General features: G+C 44.1%; 1 protein-coding gene across 5 annotated transcripts in view; it reads left to right on the top strand.

The window, feature by feature from the left end:
* Positions 1–18,851, top strand: part of sumf1 (sulfatase modifying factor 1) — a 129,680-nt gene extending 110,829 nt beyond the window's left edge. For 2 of the 5 annotated variants that reach the window (XR_001730013.2, XM_062969732.1), the window contains 2 exons: positions 5,450–5,503; positions 15,533–15,669. Coding sequence is in view for 3 of the 5 variants with exons in the window: in XM_062969732.1 (XP_062825802.1) it covers positions 5,450–5,455 (6 nt within the window). In the remaining 2 variants the exon portion in view is untranslated. Of the gene's footprint in view, positions 1–5,449; positions 5,504–15,532 lie in introns of all 5 variants that reach the window. The other 3 variants (XM_062969733.1, XM_003217812.4, XM_008105335.2) reach the window with 2 other exon arrangements.
* Positions 18,852–19,877: the final 1,026 nt, after the last annotated feature.

Below are 19,877 nucleotides of genomic sequence, written 5' to 3'. Positions count from 1 at the left end.
CCAGCTTGGCATAAAGTCCATGATCCCGCAATCGTTGTAACACCATTCTGACGTGGTTCTCATGTTCTGATTGTGATCTAGAAAACACCAAAAAATCGTCCAGGTAGATGATCAAGAACCGATCTAGATAATCCTGAAAGATGTCATTGACAAAATGCTGGAACGTTGCGGGAGCTCCACATAATCCATAATTCATAACTCGGGACTCGAATAATCCGAATTTAGTCTGGAAGGCGGTCTTCCACTCGTCCCCTTCTCTGATGCGAACTAGATTATACGCTCCCCGAAGATCCAGCTTGGTGTAGACCTTGGCTCCTCGAAGTCGGTCTAGTAGGTCCGAGATTAAGGGCAGGGGATAGCTGTTCCGCTTAGTGATATTGTTCAATGCTCTATAGTCCACCACCAGTCGTAATTCCCCTGACTTCTTTTTCACAAACATCACTGGGGAAGCGGCTGGGGATTGAGAGGGTCTGATGAATCCCTTGCGAAGGTTTGACTCTATGAACTCCCTGAGAGCTTCTTGCTCCGGTTCAGTCAGGGAGTAGAGATGTCCTCGCGGGATCGGGGCCCCCTCCACCAAGTCAATGGCACAGTCATAAGGTCTATGTGGGGGTAATCTCTCGGCCTCTTTTTCATTGAATACATCCCAATATTCTGAGTACTTCTTGGGCAAGGTGATAATGGGTTCAGTGTCTGTGGTATGGCAGATCTTAGCTACAAGGCAATGGTTTTGGCAATATTTTGAAGCAAACTGCAGTTCTCTGTTGGACCAGGAGATGCTTGGGTCGTGAAGTGTCAGCCATGGAATACCCAAAATCACAGGGAAATGGGGAACCTCGGTAACAAAGAAGGAAATCTCTTCCATATGTTCCCTTATCCACATTCTGGTGGGTTCCGACCACTGACTTACAGGACCCGTCTTGAGGGGGCGGCCATCGATGGCTTGCACCACACGGGCATTCTTGAAATCATGATATTGTAATCCCAGAGAGTCGGCATACTCTCTATCAATGAAATTGTTGGTGGCTCCGGAGTCTATCATGGCATGGATCATGACGGGTCCTTTTTTTGCTGACCACAAGGTGACCACTAGAAGGAACAGGACCCCGGTTGGTGGCTCTTGAGTGGGTTTTTTGACCGGGTTGGCGAGCCTCTCTACGCCCGGTCGCTGGCTTCCCCCGCCGGCTGTGCGCCAGCCGCCTCAGACGTCTTCGTCTCCGTGGAGGACGCCGCCGCCAGACGGGCGGCGGGCTTCCCTTTGGCTGGGCATTCTCTGGCGAAGTGGCCCCCGTTTCCGCAGTACCAACAGAGATTTAGGCGTTGGCGGCGTGCCTTCTCGGCGGCATCTAATCTGGGACGCACATTGCCCAACTGCATCGGCACCTCCTCGCTCCCTCTGGGGTATGGGGCTGGTGGCGGGGGTCTCCATACTGGGCGCGGCTGGACGCCGGTGGGAGCGGGAGGTTTCACCCCAGCTCTACCGCTCTGGCCTCGGACCCATTGTTTTCTGTTGGCAAGCATGACTTCAGCTCGTAAACATTGATCAATGAGTGCTTCAAGAGAGTGGGGAGGATCCACCTTGGAGATTTCTTCCAGCATCTCAATGTTGAGGCCCTCCCGAAATTGTCCTCTAAGGGCTACATCGTTCCATCCAGTGTTGTGGGCCAGCACTCGGAACTCGGCTATGTACTGGGACAAGGGTCTGTCTCCTTGGGAGAGGCGCCGGAGTTTGTGGCCGGCTGCCTCCAAATTGTCCTCGATTCCCCAGGTCTCCTTAAGGTGGTCCAAGAAGTGTTGCGCTGACCTTAGATGTGGGGAGGCTTGGTCGAACAGTTTCGTCGCCCAGTTGGCCGCTGGCCCATCTAGGAGACTGTAAACCCACGCCACCTTGATGTCTTCTTGGGGAAACTCGGCAGCACGGGCCTCTAGATAAGCCTGGCATTGACGACGGAAAACATGAACCTTAGAAGCTTCTCCAGAAAACTTGGTTGGCAACGCCATGGCCGGAGACGGATTCCGCGTTCCTTCAAACCCTTTATTTCCCCATCCTGCGCATTGAGCTTATCACGGATCCGGTCCACCTCATCCTTGTCGATGGTGTAGCTGATCGGTTGGCCTCCCGGCCCGGCTCCGGTAGACATTCTGGCCTAGGTTAATTGGTGCTTAGGGTGGCGGAGTCAAACTGTCAGGACCCAGGCAGCAGAGCACCAATAACCATGCACAGAGGCCAGAATCTATCTAATATCTTTATTAAAGAAATATGTAAAGTTAATAAAAGCAAGCGTATGAATTAGTCCAGGAGTAGACCTTTCAGGAAAGGTCAAAATTAGTCCAAAGAAGCAATGTCCAATATGAAATATTAAGGTCCAAAGTTGTAATCCAATAACCGAAACACTCACTTTGCCAGGCAAAGTGAGGGGAGATGACAAGGTCTTTTAGTCCATGAACTTGAACGAGGCTAGGAAGTAACTTGATTCTTGGAACAACAAGGCTTGGATACAAGGCAGCAAGGAACGAGGAGCAAGGACAAGATCCGTGGTATTTACTTGGCAAAATCCGGGAAACAAGGCAAGGCTGGGTCTTGGAAAGCAAGGCAAAATCCGTGGAGGAACAAGGCTGGAAAACGAAGGCTTGAATCAGGAACAAAGGCTTGGAAGCGGAGTAGCTGTCCACACACACTACTCCAGTTGCTGACGAAATTGACTCCGCAAGATCCCTCCGGGAGCAAGGAACCTAAATAGGCCTTGTTTTCCCCACCAGAGAACACTTCTCTGGGGAACCAGAAACGAAAGTCAATCTCTGTGTCCAGATGTATGACTCCCTAAAATTTCTCATGGGAACAGGCTTTAATCATCTGAATGCTTTGCTGCTATTCTCAAACTCCTGCGATTAGCCTGTTGCACTCCCTTCTGCTGGAGAATGTAATTACGGCGCGAAAAAGGGGGAGAAAAAGGGGGAGAACTCGACTCCGGGCTTGTTTGGGAGATTTCTGGAAGACAAGCCTCCTGCAGGTGCAGAGGCTCAATTTCTGGCTGAAATGGTTCCCTTTCTGGCTGAAATGGAGGAAAACCCAAGTTCTCCTCTTCGTCAGTCACAACAGCACTAGGAATGGGACTACATGACCCATGAGTCATCACATGTTTTAATATTGAAGCCTTCTTTTTAATTCATGGTCTTCTTTGGATTCCTTATTTTTAGAGCTTTTTATTTTCTCAACCCTGCATTATCAATTACATGTTAGGTCTCCAAAATCAAGACTGTGTTTACTGTCTAACACAGTTATGTGATGCCAGAGCTATACAATTATGTTGAGACATCATTTGACCTTGCAGTCACTCACACCTCTTCTGTTAGATGTCAGAATCCATTTTAACTGGAGAGGAAATAACGAAAGCAATGTAATCTATGATGAAAATAATTTTTATCTAAACCCATGTTGAAAATTTTACTTCGTTTTGAAGTGCTCTTACCAATCGGTTACCACCCAGTCAGCCTGACATCAATACCAGGAAATATTCTGGAGGATATCATAAATCTGTAAGCACAAAAACATGCATACTCACAAAAAAGTAACATGGGTTTCTTAAAAACAAGTCATATTAGACAAACCTCACCTCACCTCTTTTTTAATAGATGTACAAGCATGGTAGATAAAGGGAATGCAGTGGATATAGCATATCTCGATTTCAATAAGGCTTTCACAAGGTTCCCCTTGACATTTTCACAAGGAAGCCAATAAAATGTGACCTAAACAATGCTGCTGCTAGGTGGATTGGGAATTGGTTGACTGGCCCAACCCAAAGGGTACTCACCAAGGGCTCCTCTTCATCCTGGAGTGCCACAGAGGTCTGTTCTCAGGCCACTGCTGTTCAACATCTTTATCAGTGACTTGAATGATGAAATAGAAGGCATGCTTATCAAACTTGCAGATGACACCAAATTGTGAGGCATAGTTAATACCCCAGAGGACAGGATCATACTACAAAATGACTTCGATAAATTAGAAAGCTAAGACAAAGATAACAAAATGAATTTCAATTTCAATGGGGAGAAATGTACTGTGCTGCACTTTGGCAATAGAAATGAAACGCACAGATGAGCGACACTTGGCTTGTAAACAGTACATGTGAAAGGGATCTAGGAGTCTTAATAGGCCACAAGCCAACCACAAGTGCAAAGTCAAGACAGTAAAGCAGTTTGCATGTGTATTGCTTATATTAATGTAAACGTTTCCAGGAAATTGTAAAACTCATATAAAATTAGAGATGTTAATTACCTGAACATATGAGTGCAGTCTACATTCTTAGTAACCAGTATTTCTTGAAGAGTATTTATAATAGGAAATGAATATTTCTCTTCTGCCATTTTCCTAATTCCCAGTGTAATGCATAGCAGAGTTTTTACAAAAGATCTCTTGTTCAAGGAAAAACAATGCATCAAATTTTATTTATTCTAATTAAAAATTAATTTTATTGTGCATTTTTCCTTCTGTGTGGTTCAAAGGTTCTGTTTATTTTACACTGTAACATTTTCATTTATAATGCATTACATTCTTATCCTCTAGAAGAACCTCACATTGTCTGTACTGAGATCACATGCTGTACACTGTTTTATTTTCAGGTGAAATCAATGTCACACATTAATTAGCAGATTGAGTCAATTAAAAACAGAATAACAGTTTCCTTTAGAGATGAGTAATATGGCCCAATTTAGAGTCTATTGAAGACAAAATAGGCTTTTTTTAAAAAAACCTGCCTGTGACTTCAGGGCTTGTACATAGAAGTAAAACAGAGTTTCACCAACTTCTGTTCTTTAGAGTATAGATACAGGTAAACTACCTTCAGCTAAATATACTCCAGTGTTCTACTTGGGTTAGTTCAAAAATAATTTGAATAGGAATGTAAATCCTTAGTTATGTAAGAACAAATAATTATTCCCCACTGTGGAAGGAAATGAAGTATTCACCTTGTATTTAAATCCCCTGAAGTGTTGCAGAGAAATTTTGTGCAAAAACCAGGTTTTTGCACAAAAGCTCCATGTGTTTTTCTCTGCAGGATAAGTATTCCACAATGATCCAACATATTAAATAGCAGAAAACCGATCAAAAATTCAGTGGTCTATAATCCTTCCCAACATTTTTTACTCTAAGAAACCCTAATTATGACTATGCTTTCCATCTCTAAACTTCAGTGATTCTTTCCCAAATCAGAACTTCTAAATTGTACCAATCTCCTTCCTCTAAAGACCATCCTGACCTCATTCCCTTCTACTATTTCTTGTGATGCTAAAAAGGCAGCTTATACACTCATAGTTTCTAGAGTTGCTTGCTTTCCGACCGTACATCTACAAGGCTGCAGTTGGAGGAAAAATGGTCCCAACAGACACTGCTTTCTGGCATGGTTTTTAGTTACGTTATCTGTTTCTCCCTTATTTATTTCTCCTGTTTTAGGTATAGCAGCTTAAAAGCTAGAAGAAAGAGAGTGGCAGCTTCATGCTTCTAGCTGTGAGTCCACTTCTAGACATTATGGGATAGGAAAGAGGGAAAGCTGACTTTCACCAGCAACAATTTCCAAAAAAGGTTTAAAATTAAAGTGGCATGTGTCTTGTAGCTGATGGTCATCTTTTTTGGTATGTCATTTTTAGGTCATTCTGTAAGGGGTGATTTGGGCGTCCCCCAGACATTTATACATTACCCGAGTTCGCCAAGCCGCTATGAGACCATTCAAGAGCCCAAAATAGTTGAGGACAAAAACACCTTTATTAGGTAGCTACCGACAGACAGGGCAACACGGGCTGTTGCTGATCCAAACTGTCTGCCCCGAGCCCATCGGCTCAGGGTCTTTTATACACTTCTCTAGTTCCCCATTTTGAACTGGGCTTTACTGGAAGAATTACAAGCACTTCCTGAGTTGTAAACAACTTCGGGATATTGCCCAATCATGAACTGTAGAATATTTCAACAGGTGCAGCAAAAAGTACATGTATTGCATACATTTCATAAACATTGCATAAATTTCTCAGAATCGGCACAACTGATCATTGCTAAACATAGAACACATGTCATCTGTCGCAAGACATCTAATTGCACACTTTGCCTTTACTCTCAAAGGGAGACTGATTTTCTAGTTTCAACCATACAGGCATTCCAAAATGGAATCACTTTAGTTCAGTGACTCCTTCATTCCCCCGTTTTTTCTTGTAACCAAGAAAGACAATTTCTTGGTTGCACAGTTATCTAATTATAGTGGGGTGGTTTCCTTTTCCAGGGTGTTCAGCTGTATGTAACATGTTGAACTTCTCTGTGCTGAGTGAAAGTAGCAGTGATCAGTCTCTCCATTATTTTATCTTTAAGCATGACATGATACATGGCAAAAGAAACAAAGCAAGAACCATGATTTGCAACATGACAGATAATATTTTGATGAGATCTCTCAGCCACCCAATCCACAAGGTAATCAGCGAACCTGTTCTAAATCCTTCTCCCTCAGTTAGATATCAGGATCATAGCCACGTTTTTCATCATAAGCTCTTTTAGGCCTGTTTCACCGGTCAGTTGCTTCCAATGCCTGCGGGGGCTGCTTCCTCGGGTGTATCTCAATGTCAGTGGGGACTAGGGTACCAATGGAGCAGGTACCAACCCAAAGTGGGGGCAAGACTTTACCTCCCCACTTCCCACATATTCAGAAATACCCCGGAGGCCATCCTCCCATGACATGGTTATCAAGCAAAATACCGGGCCTTGGCCTATCAGGAATTTGGTATTCCATTGGGAAGTTTCCTCATGTCCGGACCAGATCTTGTCGTGGTGGAGGCACAGCTCCCGCCACAGGTGGCTGAGTTGCTGCCTGAGGCAGCTCCGACCCGGGCTTAACCACATATCGTGCCGAACGAGAAGGTGGTTTCTTACCATCACCCTCTGGCAAGGAAACTTGCCTTCTTGATTCTTCCAGGTGATCATCTCTTTGTGGCTATTCAACTCTCATGAATATGTTGTCATAATATACAGGGAGAGTGAGATTGCAATGAGGGTAATCTCCTATTTTTATGAGAGTGGCTTGGGGGAAGTTTTATGATCAATTTCTGAGATCCCATTAGTGGAACGTATCAAACAGGCTGAGGCGGTTGGTGCAGAATCATCAAGGGCCAATAGAAATTGAGCCGAATCAGTCAACCCCTCTTCATCAGCATGCGTCCAAGGGGTGAACAATTTCCATCTAGATACATCCAGCATTGGTCCTGCTTTCATGACCCAACCCTCATATTGGGAGTGAGGGCTATGGGCACCAATCCAGCAGTCTTTCACTTCTGCTTTTTGACTATATCTTTAATTAATTGGTGGAACATATTCTTGTCCCAACCCATCTGAGTCTGCACCAATGGCATCATGACCAACATTAAAAAGCACAATTGTGTCCTCGTCTTTACACTGGTGTTTGTCCTCAACATTACAACACTTTAGCCAACACAGAAACAGAATACAATACAACCCACGAATCCCCACACCCAAAACCCAGTGTCCATTCGGTCGTTTGGGACACTCTCGGAAGTGTACCCTCCTTCCTTCTTCAAGGCGGTTCTAGGTAACCTGACCTCTGGGGCTAGCTCTAGGTAGCTTCGGGCCCCTCCTCTTCAGGGCAGCTCTTGGTAGCTTGACCCTTAGGGTGTGTGAATTTGAGTGGATTGTCCTTATGCAGGTTTACCTTCCAGATGTCTGGGTCTTTGGTGGTGTAGTCCTTTTGATGCAAGTGCAATGTACCCCCGGCTTCACATCTCTGAACTTCACAGTAGTGAGAGCTATTTGGACCACCTCCAGTGGTCGAACACCTCCAGTGGTTCCTTCCACCATGGCCGAGGGGATCATACTTCCAATCTTGCAAGCAAACCTAGTCTCCTGGTGAGAAAAACATGTAGCGCAGTAACAGGGAAAGGGATAACGCAGCATTACAGTACATTTATACAGTTTGTTTAATACCATATCCAAAATTTGGACCTCTTTTATCAATTCCTGTTTCCCCAATTCATGTATGTCTCATTGCAGAGGTCTAATTCTCAGAGGGGGTCCTCCATACGACAATTCATAAGGTTGGCAAAAACCTGGTACTTTCATACATGTTGGTTAACAATCTGTCCAAAGATTGGACATCTTTCCAGAGCCCTGTTCATTCTTTTACCCGAAGATTAGGGTCAATTACAACGCATCTTCCAAGCGGTGCCTCCCAACTGGGCTAGGCACCCAAGGACCTGGTGAACAAAGACCGCGGGCCTCTGCCACCTGGTGACCAAATGACTGAGCCATTGTCACCCCAATGTGTAGAGCATCCCGTGCCCAGGGATTGCATCCCTTGACAAGGCACGCCTGACCTCTACAACTCTTTCAGCGGTGGTTGGAATCCACCCTGAATACTCCAGACCCTTGGCATCTTCGGCGAAATCAACTGTTAAGGACTCAAAGGATTCAAAGGATTCAAAGGGAGTTGTTCACAAATTTCACATCCTGGGGTAGCAGCTCCGGCCGAGGCCTGCAAGCTATCCTCCCAGAGCTGCCCCTCCAAGAGCGAAGCTATACCAATTGCGTCCAAATGGGTTTGTCTACTAATTTCTTTAATAATTTCCATCCCAAAGCTTTTGGGACATAAATTTTCTCATTGGGTAAGATAAAAACCTTACCCTTCCATTTTTCCCCTTCTGCTAGGGCCCACTCCTTCTCTTGTGCGGAGTAAGTCATGAACTCTACTACGGGCGTAACATCCAATTGTAAAATTGCTTACTTCTGATGTGCTTTCATCTGCTGCTTTCCTAGCTTGTTGGTCTGCCAGGCGATTCCCCTGTGTTACCTGATCCTCACCATACTGATGTCCTTGCAATGCATGACTACTATCTCTTTTGATTCCCATACTGCATCTAAAAGTTGCAAAAACTCTGTTGCATCCCTGATCTGCTGTCCCGCAGAGATCAGCAGTCCTCTTTCCTTGTAAATGGCATCGTGGGCATGCAAAGTGGTGAAGGCATATTTTGAGTCAGTATAAACATCAACTCTTTTTCCTTTAGCCAATTGGCCCTTGTCAGAGCAATCAACTCGGACCGCTGTGCGGAAGTCCCCGGAGGCAACCTCTTTGCCTCTAGGGTCTCCCCATTGCTATTCACCCCTGCATACCCCGCCTTCCTTTCGGAACCAACCACACGACCTGACCCATCTGTGAAAAGCACCCATTCCGGAGTCTGTAGTGGCAGATCTTTGAGATCTGGCCTACTTGAATACACTTCATCCATCACTTCTAAACAATCATGCTGCAGCAATTCTCCTTCTTCTACTGGCAACAAGGTAGCTGGGTTTAAGGTGGCACACACTGACAATTTAACCTGTGGATTGTCTACCAACATGCTCTCATACTTAAGCATTCGGCTATTGGTGAGCCAATGGTGTCCCCTTTGTTCCATTAAAGTCACTACTGCATGGGGACATTTTAAAATCACAGGCTGCCCTAAGGTCAGCTTGTTTACTTCTTCCACAAGAACCGCAGCAGCCGCTACAGCTCTCAAGCATGAAGGCCATCCACAGGCCACATTGTCTGATTGCTTAAACAAATAAGCCACCGGCTGAGTCAACACTCCTACAGCCACTCCTTTGCGTTCTCCTACATACATACATACATACATACAATGCTGGGGCAAACATCAAAGCTTTCTTCAATTGCTCAAACGCATCTTGCTGTTCAGTTCCCCACGCCAAGGGGTCTCCCGACTTCCCTTTGGTGGCCTCATGGAGGGGTTTGGCATATAGTCCGAAGTTCGGAATCCATATACGACAAAACCCTGCCTCTCCCAGGAATTCTCTAACCTGTTTCCTAGTCCGGGGGTAGGGATGGAGCAAATGGCTTCTTTGCATTCCACCTCTAACCTCCGGAGACCTTTTTTTTTTCCAAACGAAATCCCATGCACTTAACACTGGCTGGGCCTTTTCCCAAAAACCTTGTAACCTTTATCACAAAACAAAACTATACCAAAACCTCTCAAACATTCTCCTCTACTATCTGTTCAAAGAACACGCAACAAACAAAGCATCTTTGGCTATAATAACACAAAACCACACTGGTTCCACAAAACTCACAAATGCCAATTTCCTTTTGGGAACCATCTGAAACAACAACTCTATTCCTTCCAGTTATCACATCGTTTACTGCCATACACTTACATTCTTTCAACCATTCTGGATCCTTCCGTACAACCTCACATAGATCTATAAAACTCTTGTAGGGCATAATGCCTCAGCTCCCATTTCTGTTCATTTTATATAGATATTCCTGGAAACTCAAATTCATCATCTTCTCTCAGAAAAACCAGCCCATGCTTCATCCAATGCAGGATCAACCAATCCAATTGCAACCGGACCCCTACTGGGCTGGTTAACAGCTCCACGGTTCTGTCTCCTTCCTTTCCAACTTCCACTTCCATTTTGCACTTTCCTATTCTGTCCTCCTCCAAGATCCACCTTACAATCCGCCGCCCAGTGCCTTTGCTTGTGGCACCGTGCGCATTTATTCTTTCCAAGCTCATGCCCTAACACAGCGGCTATAACCTTGGCCCTACGAGACACCGCTGCCTCTTCCCGTTTGGCTTGCACGGCCTCCCGGGACAAATAAACCTGATTTGCTATTTCCATTATCCTCTCCAAAGTCAAATGAGTCAATCTAGCATCCTTTTGTAACCTTCTCCGTATATCCGGCCAACATTGGCTGGCAAAAACACTCTTCAGCACTATCCTTCCTTCAGCTCGATCACTAGGATCATCCATATCATAAGGAGAAAACTCCTCAAATGCTTCCCTGAGCCTTTCTAGAAATGCTACTGGACTTTCATTCTGCTCCTGCTCCATCTGGTAGATCTTTCTCAAATTTGGAACTCTTGGAGTCCCTTTTTCCAGGGCACAAACATTCAGGTTCTGATACAGCCTCAATGAGTTTCTACCATTTGCTGTACTCAGATCCCCTTGAGGGTCTACTCTCACTGGGAACACTTTCTCTTGGTATACATCCACAACATCCAAACTTCCAAACAGTGCACTGAGCACAAACACAAACCAAATACAGCATCCAAACCACCAAACACAAATCCAAACCAAACACAGCATCCAAACCTCCAAACAAGGCACCATTTCTGCCTCGGCTGTGTACTCCTTCAATTGCTCAAAGTTATTCAACATACATCGGAGGGGGGTCATTGGCCCTCCTGTCCCTTTCGATTCTTTCCCACCCATTGGGGTACGCGGATTTGACCCTGGCCCGCACAGCCGGAAGATCAACGGTCTTCCTCCGCTTTCCCACTGGACGTGAAAGATTATTTTCCTAGTGGAGTATGTCCCCAGACCGTGGTCGGACCATCCTTGCACGTCTTGCTACTAGGGCCTGCCTCCGGACCTGGTCGGATTCCCCTTGCAGGTCTTTCCCAGAGCTCTCTTCCCTTTGGGGTTCTCTTGGTTCCCAAGGGATTCCTACGGGACCCAGAACTGCTTCTACAATTTAAAACTCTCCCTCCCCGCAATGCTAAACAACAAGCGGTTTTAAGAGGTATACTTGCCTAATTCTCGTTCCGTCCCGCGGCGGCCGGCCGACTTTCCCAACGGTGGTTGTCTCACAACTTCTGTTTTGGAGGAGAGCACGCCTTTCCTTCGCTCGGGTGCCGCGAAGGGAACCACCGGTCTTTACCTCTATTTAGAGGCCGTGCGCACGTCTCGGCGCGGACCGTACGCAGCACCCCGGAAGGGGAAGTGGACACGCCTTGCTCCCAAGAGCAGCTCTTGAGTGGGCTACAACGGAACCTTGGCAACTAAAAAACACTACAAAGCCCAAAATTTCATCACTACAAAGCCCATAATTTCATCCCGGACGAGCCCCCAGAAATGTAAGGGGTGATTTGGGCGTCCCCCAGACATTTATACATTACCCGAGTTCGCCAAGCCGCTATGAGACCATTCAAGAGCCCAAAATAGTTGAGGACAAAAACCCCTTTATTAGGTAGCTACCGACAGACAGGGCAACACGGGCTGTTGCTGATCCAAACTGTCTGCCCCGAGCCCATCGGCTCAGGGTCTTTTATACACTTCTCTAGTTCCCCATTTTGAACTGGGCTTTACTGGAAGAATTACAAGCACTTCCTGAGTTGTAAACAACTTCGGGATATTGCCCAATCATGAACTGTAGAATATTTCAACAGGTGCAGCAAAAAGTACATGTATTGCATACATTTCATAAACATTGCATAAATTTCTCAGAATCGGCACAACTGATCATTGCTAAACATAGAACACATGTCATCTGTCGCAAGACATCTAATTGCACACTTTGCCTTTACTCTCAAAGGGAGACTGATTTTCTAGTTTCAACCATACAGGCATTCCAAAATGGAATCACTTTAGTTCAGTGACTCCTTCAATTCTAGTTATATCACACAAATTGAATCTCAGCCTCGGCAGTTTTCAGAGGCGCATCTATGTAGTTCTCCCTCCAGGAGAATCTTTTCAGTCAATTAAATAGAGATTCTCCTAGACATGTGTCAAAACTTCTCTGTTCCAAGTCTTCTTAATTCAAAGGCAGTAGCTGATCCAATCTTTAAAGTGAGTTGAATGCAGAAGGAAAATGAATGGTCTCTGCTAATGGCCGATTGATGTCATGGGGGAAATCATCTTGATGTCATGTATTCCAGCAAATGCCAACTGTATTCATTTAATCAATGAGATAAGGGAGCATGTTTGTCTTTTCTTGATATTGTGTTGCCCAAATCATGAATTGTTTTAAATTGAAAACTGTCTTTCCTTCACAAATTAACAGAATGGACACTGGTAAATCAAATCCAATTACAGATTTGATTTACAAAGTGTGTCTGGGCCAAACATTTCAGGCAAAATGCCCAATTCCATTTAATAAGGTAAAATCCTACTTGGACTTACGGGCTGTAATATGAATAATCTGGATGTAGTTGGTGTTTTTATTAATACATTATCATAGAGTCATAGAATAATAGAATCATAGAGCTGCAAGAGACCTCGTGGGCCATCCAGTCCAACCCCATGCCAAGAAGCATGCCCAACATCCAATCTCTGCTTAAAAGCCTGCAAAAAAAAGGAACCTCCACCACACTCCGGGGCAGAGAGTTCCACTGCTGAACAGCTCTCACAGTGAGGAAATTCTTCCTAATATTCAGGTGGAATCTCCTTTCGTGAAGTTTGAAGCCATTGTTCCACGTCCTAGTCTCCAGGGCAGCAGAAAACAAGCTTGCTCCCTCCTCCCTATGACTTCCCCTCACATATTTATACATGACTATCATGTCTCCCCTCAGCCTTCTCTTCTGCAAGCTAAACATGCCCAGTTTTTAAGCCGCTCCTAATAGGGCATGTTCTCCAGATCCTTGATCATTTTAGTCGCCCTCCTCTGGTCACACTCCAGCTTGTCGACATCCCCCTTAAATTGTGGTATCCAGAACTGGATACAGTATTCCAGGTGTGGTCTAACCAAGGCAAAATAACATGACTTCCCTGGATCTAGACACCAGACTCCTATTTATGCTGGCCAAACTCACATTGGCTTTTTAAGCCATTGTATCACATCATTGGCTCACGTTTAACTTGTTGTCCACAAGGACTCCAAGATCTTTTTCACACGTACTGCTGTCGAGCCAGGCGTGCCCCATTTTGTATCTTTGCATTTCTTTCTTTCTGCCTAAGTGGAGTATCTTGCATTTGTCTCTGTTGAACTTCATTTTGTTAGTTTCAGGCCATCTCTCTAATCTGTAAAGATCATTTTGAATTCTGCTCCTGTCTTCTGGAGCATTAGCTATCCCTCCCAATTTGGTGTCATCTGCAAACTTGTGGCTCCGATTTTTTATGAGCTGGAAGCATTCTCAAAATCAGGTTAAACACAGTCCACTTCATTGAAATGATACATGCTGTGGAATTAAATACATTAAAAATAAATACATAAGTCAGTTCCTAAGCTTTATCTCAAGGTAGTGAGTTGTATCCAGTTTCATTGCTTATGTTCACAGTTTTTTTTAAATCAGTCCTCTCTGCAAACTTCAGCATTCGATCCCATATTGCCCAGGAGAATCTCCCAACCCACAGGCTCAGAGATCATGAGGTGAAGGTGATAGATACAAAAAAAAATTGATATTCTGCTTCACAGGAACATGAGAGCTTTCCACATAGTGCAACACTACAATTGAATGCAACCCAGATTTTTAAATGACTTGATATAGTAGGCAATTGCAAAGTTTTGAAATAAAAGTGTCTTTCAATTCCCCTAGTAATTTTATTAAATATAACAAGAGGCTTCTTATTTGCAAAAGTCTTTTGTGGGGTAGACCTGGGAATAGAGGTACTAGTGCTATAATTGCAGGATTACTACTCATGTTGTGCTTGGGAACGTCAGGCACTGCTATGGACTGCATGTCTCTTTTGCTGTTCTTCCATTCTCTAAAGATACCTCCAAGCTGTATTGCGTAGAGTTTGCCACAGTGAGACCTGTAGAAGGATTACAAGTCACGGAAATCTCTATGGCAACATAGATCATATCATTCTCTCACAGACGTAGTTCTCACATGATAAAGCACACATCCCCAAGGAAGCTGAAATGACTGTTAGGAAGGTACAAGTCTTGTCAGAATAAATTTGGAAAAGGGGGCAGAAATGTGGAGGAGGGCACTAAAGACTGTCAGTCAAAATGAAAAATGAAATTCTTGTTGGACTCATAGCAGAGAAGAGGAAAGGCATAGGAACCACGAATAGCAAGTTCACATGCTACGAGATGTATGAAAACAGACCTGGCCTGTTATTCCAGAGATGTTGCTTTTTTGACAATGTGGGGAATGATGATTATGGGAATCTTCCCAGTCATACATCTAGCAAAATAGTAAAGATTTTTGACTGTAGCAATCAGTCTCTTATGACAAAAATCATTAGCATCGAAAGGCTTTGGATCTATGGCTACTTCAGAGTCAGCATTCTAACAAATCTGGAAAGTGCTGAGTAAATCCAGCTCTGAAATGTGTATTAACATGTCCATTTTGCAAAAGTTCCAGCTCGTGCATGCTTTTGAAGCCCTAAACAAATGTACATCTCCCCCTTGCAAATCCAGTTCTTAAATGTATATTGACATGCTGCAAAGGTTGGAAAATGTCCTATGAAATCATCTGCAGCAATACTTCAGTAAGGTAAAATGGACCTGAGAAACAACACATTAAAAAGTCTTCACTTTAATTTTTTTAGGAAGTCTGACCTATTTTCCTTCTTATCCTATAAGACTCTTACCTTTAGACAGGATGGAGTATCACATTATGTAGATCACCATGGGGTGTTATTAGAATTTTTTATCTCAGAAATCAGCGTTTTTTGGTCGATTTCTCTTCACATGAGCTAAATTAGAGAATCTCTCCCTTAGGTGACTAATGTTCTTTGTTATCCATTGGAGAATTACAATGGTATGTTCACCTAATCAATGTAATTTAATAGGAACCTGTGATAATGTTCAACTTTCCTTCTCAGTCCTACTGCTATAGGTATCGATGTGCAGCTCGAAGCCAAAATACTCCTGACAGCTCTGCTTCAAACCTGGGATTCCGCTGTGCAGCTGATACTCTGCCTGACTACTTAAAGTGATAAAGCCGACAGCTGTGGAGGACTAAGAAAACTAACCAAGGCCTTAAAGAAAAGAGTGCAGCTCAGGCAAAAATGACATCTCGCCAAAAAAGAAAAAATTAAAAAGAAATATTGACTATGTTAGCTAGCAAATTTCTTTCTATCACTAGACTGTACTTCTATTTAATTTATGTATGTGAAATGTTTGATTATGTTATTTGGGGATCACATCAATTTCTATTCAAATCATAAAGAACAGAATTGTGTCCCTAAGCATTTTTGGTTTTTTAAAATAAAGGAGTATCCTTCTGAGACAACAACTTTCAAACATAGGATAGATTTATAGTACGTTGAGAAAAAAACATTGCTAGGTTTCCTTTAATTACAATTGTTGTAATTAGGCCACAAGTGAAGAGAACCAGAAAGTATAATCCCGAGCCCAAGGAAGTTCAAGTCCCACTAAAATTTGGTGGGTAGTTCAGGTATGAGTTTCTTGACTCAGTGATTTCAATAGGATGTAAATGCAGTTAGCTTTCCTTGGGATCGGTAACTTGAAATATATTTTGCCTTGACCTCTGAGATTTACATCTGGAAGTGTTTTGCAATATATTTTGTCTGTGAAATGCCTTAGGATCACTTGCTGTTTATCAGAGGCCTCTTTCACCTTGGTGAGTAACAACTTCCTGAGCAATCTATTGTTTCATTAAATCGTGGAATTGCATTGGAATGCCCCGGTGGAACCTGAAGAAGGTGGATGGAAATATATATTCTCTTCAAGGAGGAACACTGGACAGGATGCTGAGAGAAACTGTCAAGGACACAAAGTAGGAAGATGTGTTTGAACAATTCATGCAATATACCCAGCTGATACCTGCTGCCAGATCTGAGCTTCTTATACCAAGACTGCAACGCTAAGCACATTTACTTGATGATGGTTGTTGAAAGAAAGTGAAGTTTGAAGTGGTGTTGTATGTATTCCGGGCTGTATGGCCATGTTCTAGAAGTATTCTCTCCTGACGTTTTGCCCACATCTATGGCAGGCATCCTCAGAGGTTGTGAGGCATGGAGAAACTAGGCAAGGAAGGTTAATATATATCTGTGGAGAGTCCAGGGTGTGAGAAGAGTTCTTTGTCCGTTGGAAGTCAGCGTGAATGTTGCAGTTAATCACCTTAATTAGCATTGGAAAGGTTTGTCTCTTGCCTGGAGGGCATCCTTTGTTCAGAGTCATTAGCCATCCCTGGAGCTCCTCTGCCCTCAGAGTGTTGCTTCCCATCTACTGTTCTGATTTTTGAGTTAATACTGGTAGCCAGATTTTGTTCATTTTCATGGTTTCCTCCTTTCTGTTGAAGTTGTCCACATGCTTGTGGATTTCAGTGGCTTTTCTGTGTAGTCTGACATGATAGTTGTTGGAGTGGTCAAGCATTTCTGTGTTCTCAAATAATATACTGTGTCCAGGTTGGTTCATCAAGTGTTCTGCTATGGCTGATTTCTCTGGTTGAGTTAATCTGCAGTGCCTTTCATGTTCTTTGACTCATGTTTGGGCGCTGCATTTGGTGGTCCCTATGTATACTTGCCCACAGCTGCATGGTATCCGGTAGACTCCTGTAGAGGAGAGAGGATCCCTCTTGTCTTTTGCTGACCGTAGCATTTGTTGGATTTTCTTAGTGGGTCTGTAGATAGTTTGTAGGTTGTGCTTCTTCATCAGTTTGCCTATGCAGTCAGTGGTTCCTTTGATGTATGGTAAGAACACCTTTCCTCTGGGTGAATCTTTGTCTTGACTCTCATGGCTTGTTCTTGGCCTTGCAGCTCTTCTGATGTCTGTGGTGGAGTATCCATTGGCCTGTAGAGCCCAGTTTAGGTGGTTTAGTTCACCTTGGAGGAGGTGAGGTTCGCAGATTCTTTGTGCACGGTCTGTCAGGGCTTTGATTGTGCTTCTTTTTTTACTTCTTTTTTGACTACACATTTTCCGGCCACGCCGGAAAATCTGGCTACCAGTATTAAAAAACACAAAAATCAGAACAGTAGATGGGAAGCAACACTCTGGGGGCAGAGGAGCTCCAGGGACGGCTAATGACTCTGAACAAAGGATGCCCTCCAGGCAAGAGACCTTTCCAATGCTAATTAAAGTGATTAACTGCAACATTCACGCTGACTTCCAAATGACAAAGAACTCTTCTCACACCCTGGACTCTCCACAGATATATATTAACCTTCCTTGCCTAGTTTCTCCATGCCTCACAATCTCTGAGGATGCTTGCCATAGATGTAGGCGAAACGTCAGGAGAGAATACTTCTAGAACATGGCCATACAGCCCGGAATACATACAAGAACCCTGCGATCCCGGCCATGAAAGCCTTCGACAACACATTGAAGTTTGAAGCACTGGATTATAGTGGATTGAGATGACTCAGATCCCTGTCTGCTGGGCAACCTTTCTGGTTTGTGTAACTTCAGCAAACTTGAATGGTGTATTTTCACATTTTAGGAAACATCTGGAGTTCCTGATAAGATACTGTTAGAGAGTAGTAGAAATGCAGTGTGTAGCCTGTAAACTAAATGTTTATCATCATGCTGTTTTCCAATTAGAATAGGAAGATTGAAGTGTTGGATGCTAACATAAATTCAATCTATTCAATGGATTTATTCTAGCTGAGAACAACTGCAGTCAGGACTTTGGAACTGTGATGAATTTAGTGAAACCTATCAAATGGGTTAGTCTTCCTGAAACAAATCACACTTCATTTTTTTAGCACTCCCGAATTGTCTTCAGTAATTTTTTTCTTTAGGAGTAGAGTTACAATGTAATCAACAGTCAGTGGTTCTCTGAATAATATTTTACACAGAGAGAGACAGATTGTGAGCTGCTACTTGTTGGGGAAAGTGAGGAAAAATCTCCTGGGAAATCTCAGTTTAATAAACTGATGACAATACATCTTTCACAGATCAAGGTGCTCTCCAGATGATTTGGACAATATCTGGACAGTCATTAGGGACCAAGGCAGTTGTACAAAATATGTAGCAGGCCTGCTATTATTCTCAGGTAGTGATGTTAATGCCACAACCAAAAATGCACTTGAAGAGGTCTGAGAAACAGAACTCCGTATTACAGTAATATGAACAGCCTGCTTGCTACAGATGCATAAAGCCAGAGTTGAAAATTTGTAATGTTTTGTGGGAACTCTTAAGATCAGTCACAGAGGTACATAAAATGTTTTTATAGTGTTATACCGTCTAATGTCAGTACAGTGTTTCCTCACTTATTGTGGGGGTCACATTCCAGGACCACCTGTGATGAGTGAAAATCCACAAAGTAGGGACACTATTATTATTTTAATATTAATATTTATTTATTTACCCCATTGCTGCTTCTCTTCCTCAGGGCTTCCCCCTTGCTCTGTGCCTGCCATGTTGCTCTGGCTGCCTCTGCTACTGCAGCCAGGGAAGAAGGAACACTGCTCCGCCTGGTGAGTGAGTGAGCGAGGGAGGGTGGGTGGGTGAGAGAGTGAGGGCAGGTGGCAGTGGTAACAGCAGCCTGGAAGAGGCGACCAGGCTCCTGCTTTTGCCGCCGCTCCAGCCGGGCCACGCCGGAAACGTGGAGGACTTGGAAGAGGGGACGGGACTCGTGGAGGACTCTGCTCCCTCTTCCAAGACCTCCACGTTTCCAGCGTGGCCCGGCTGGAACAGCGGCAGAAGCAGGAGCCTGGCCACCTCTTCCAGGCTCCTGCCACCGCTGCCACCCGTCCTCACTCACTCTCTCACCCACCCTCCCTCGCTGCCTTGCTCACTCACCGGGCAGAGTGGTGTTCCTTCTTCCCTGGGTTCAGGAGCAGAGGCAGCCAGAGCAACATGGCAGGCGCAAAGCAAGGGGGCAGCTCTGAGGAGGAGAAGCAGCAATGGGGGTAAATAAATAAATTCACCACAAAAGCGAGTCTGTGAAAAGCAAACCGCAAAGTAACTAGGGAACCAGAGCTGATCCAACAATGAGGCGAATTAAGCGGTCGCTTCAGGCGCAAAACATACAGGGGCGCAGTCGAGACTGCTTTTTCTGTTGATTTGTTGTAAAACATGATGTTTTGGTGCTTAATTTGTAAAATCTTAATGTAATTTGATGTTTAATAGGCTTTTCCTTAATCCCTCCTTATTATCCAACATTTTCGCTTATCCAACACTTTTATTTTTAGTGATTGGTTTGGGGGGGGGGGGCAAAATTCTGTTTACCTACACTTGAAAAATACCTAGGGCCGGCTCTGT

This window comes from Anolis carolinensis, chromosome 2 (assembly GCF_035594765.1).
Source record: "Anolis carolinensis isolate JA03-04 chromosome 2, rAnoCar3.1.pri, whole genome shotgun sequence".
NCBI lineage: Eukaryota > Metazoa > Chordata > Lepidosauria > Squamata > Dactyloidae > Anolis > Anolis carolinensis.
This window is presented reverse-complemented; position numbering and strand designations above follow the sequence as displayed.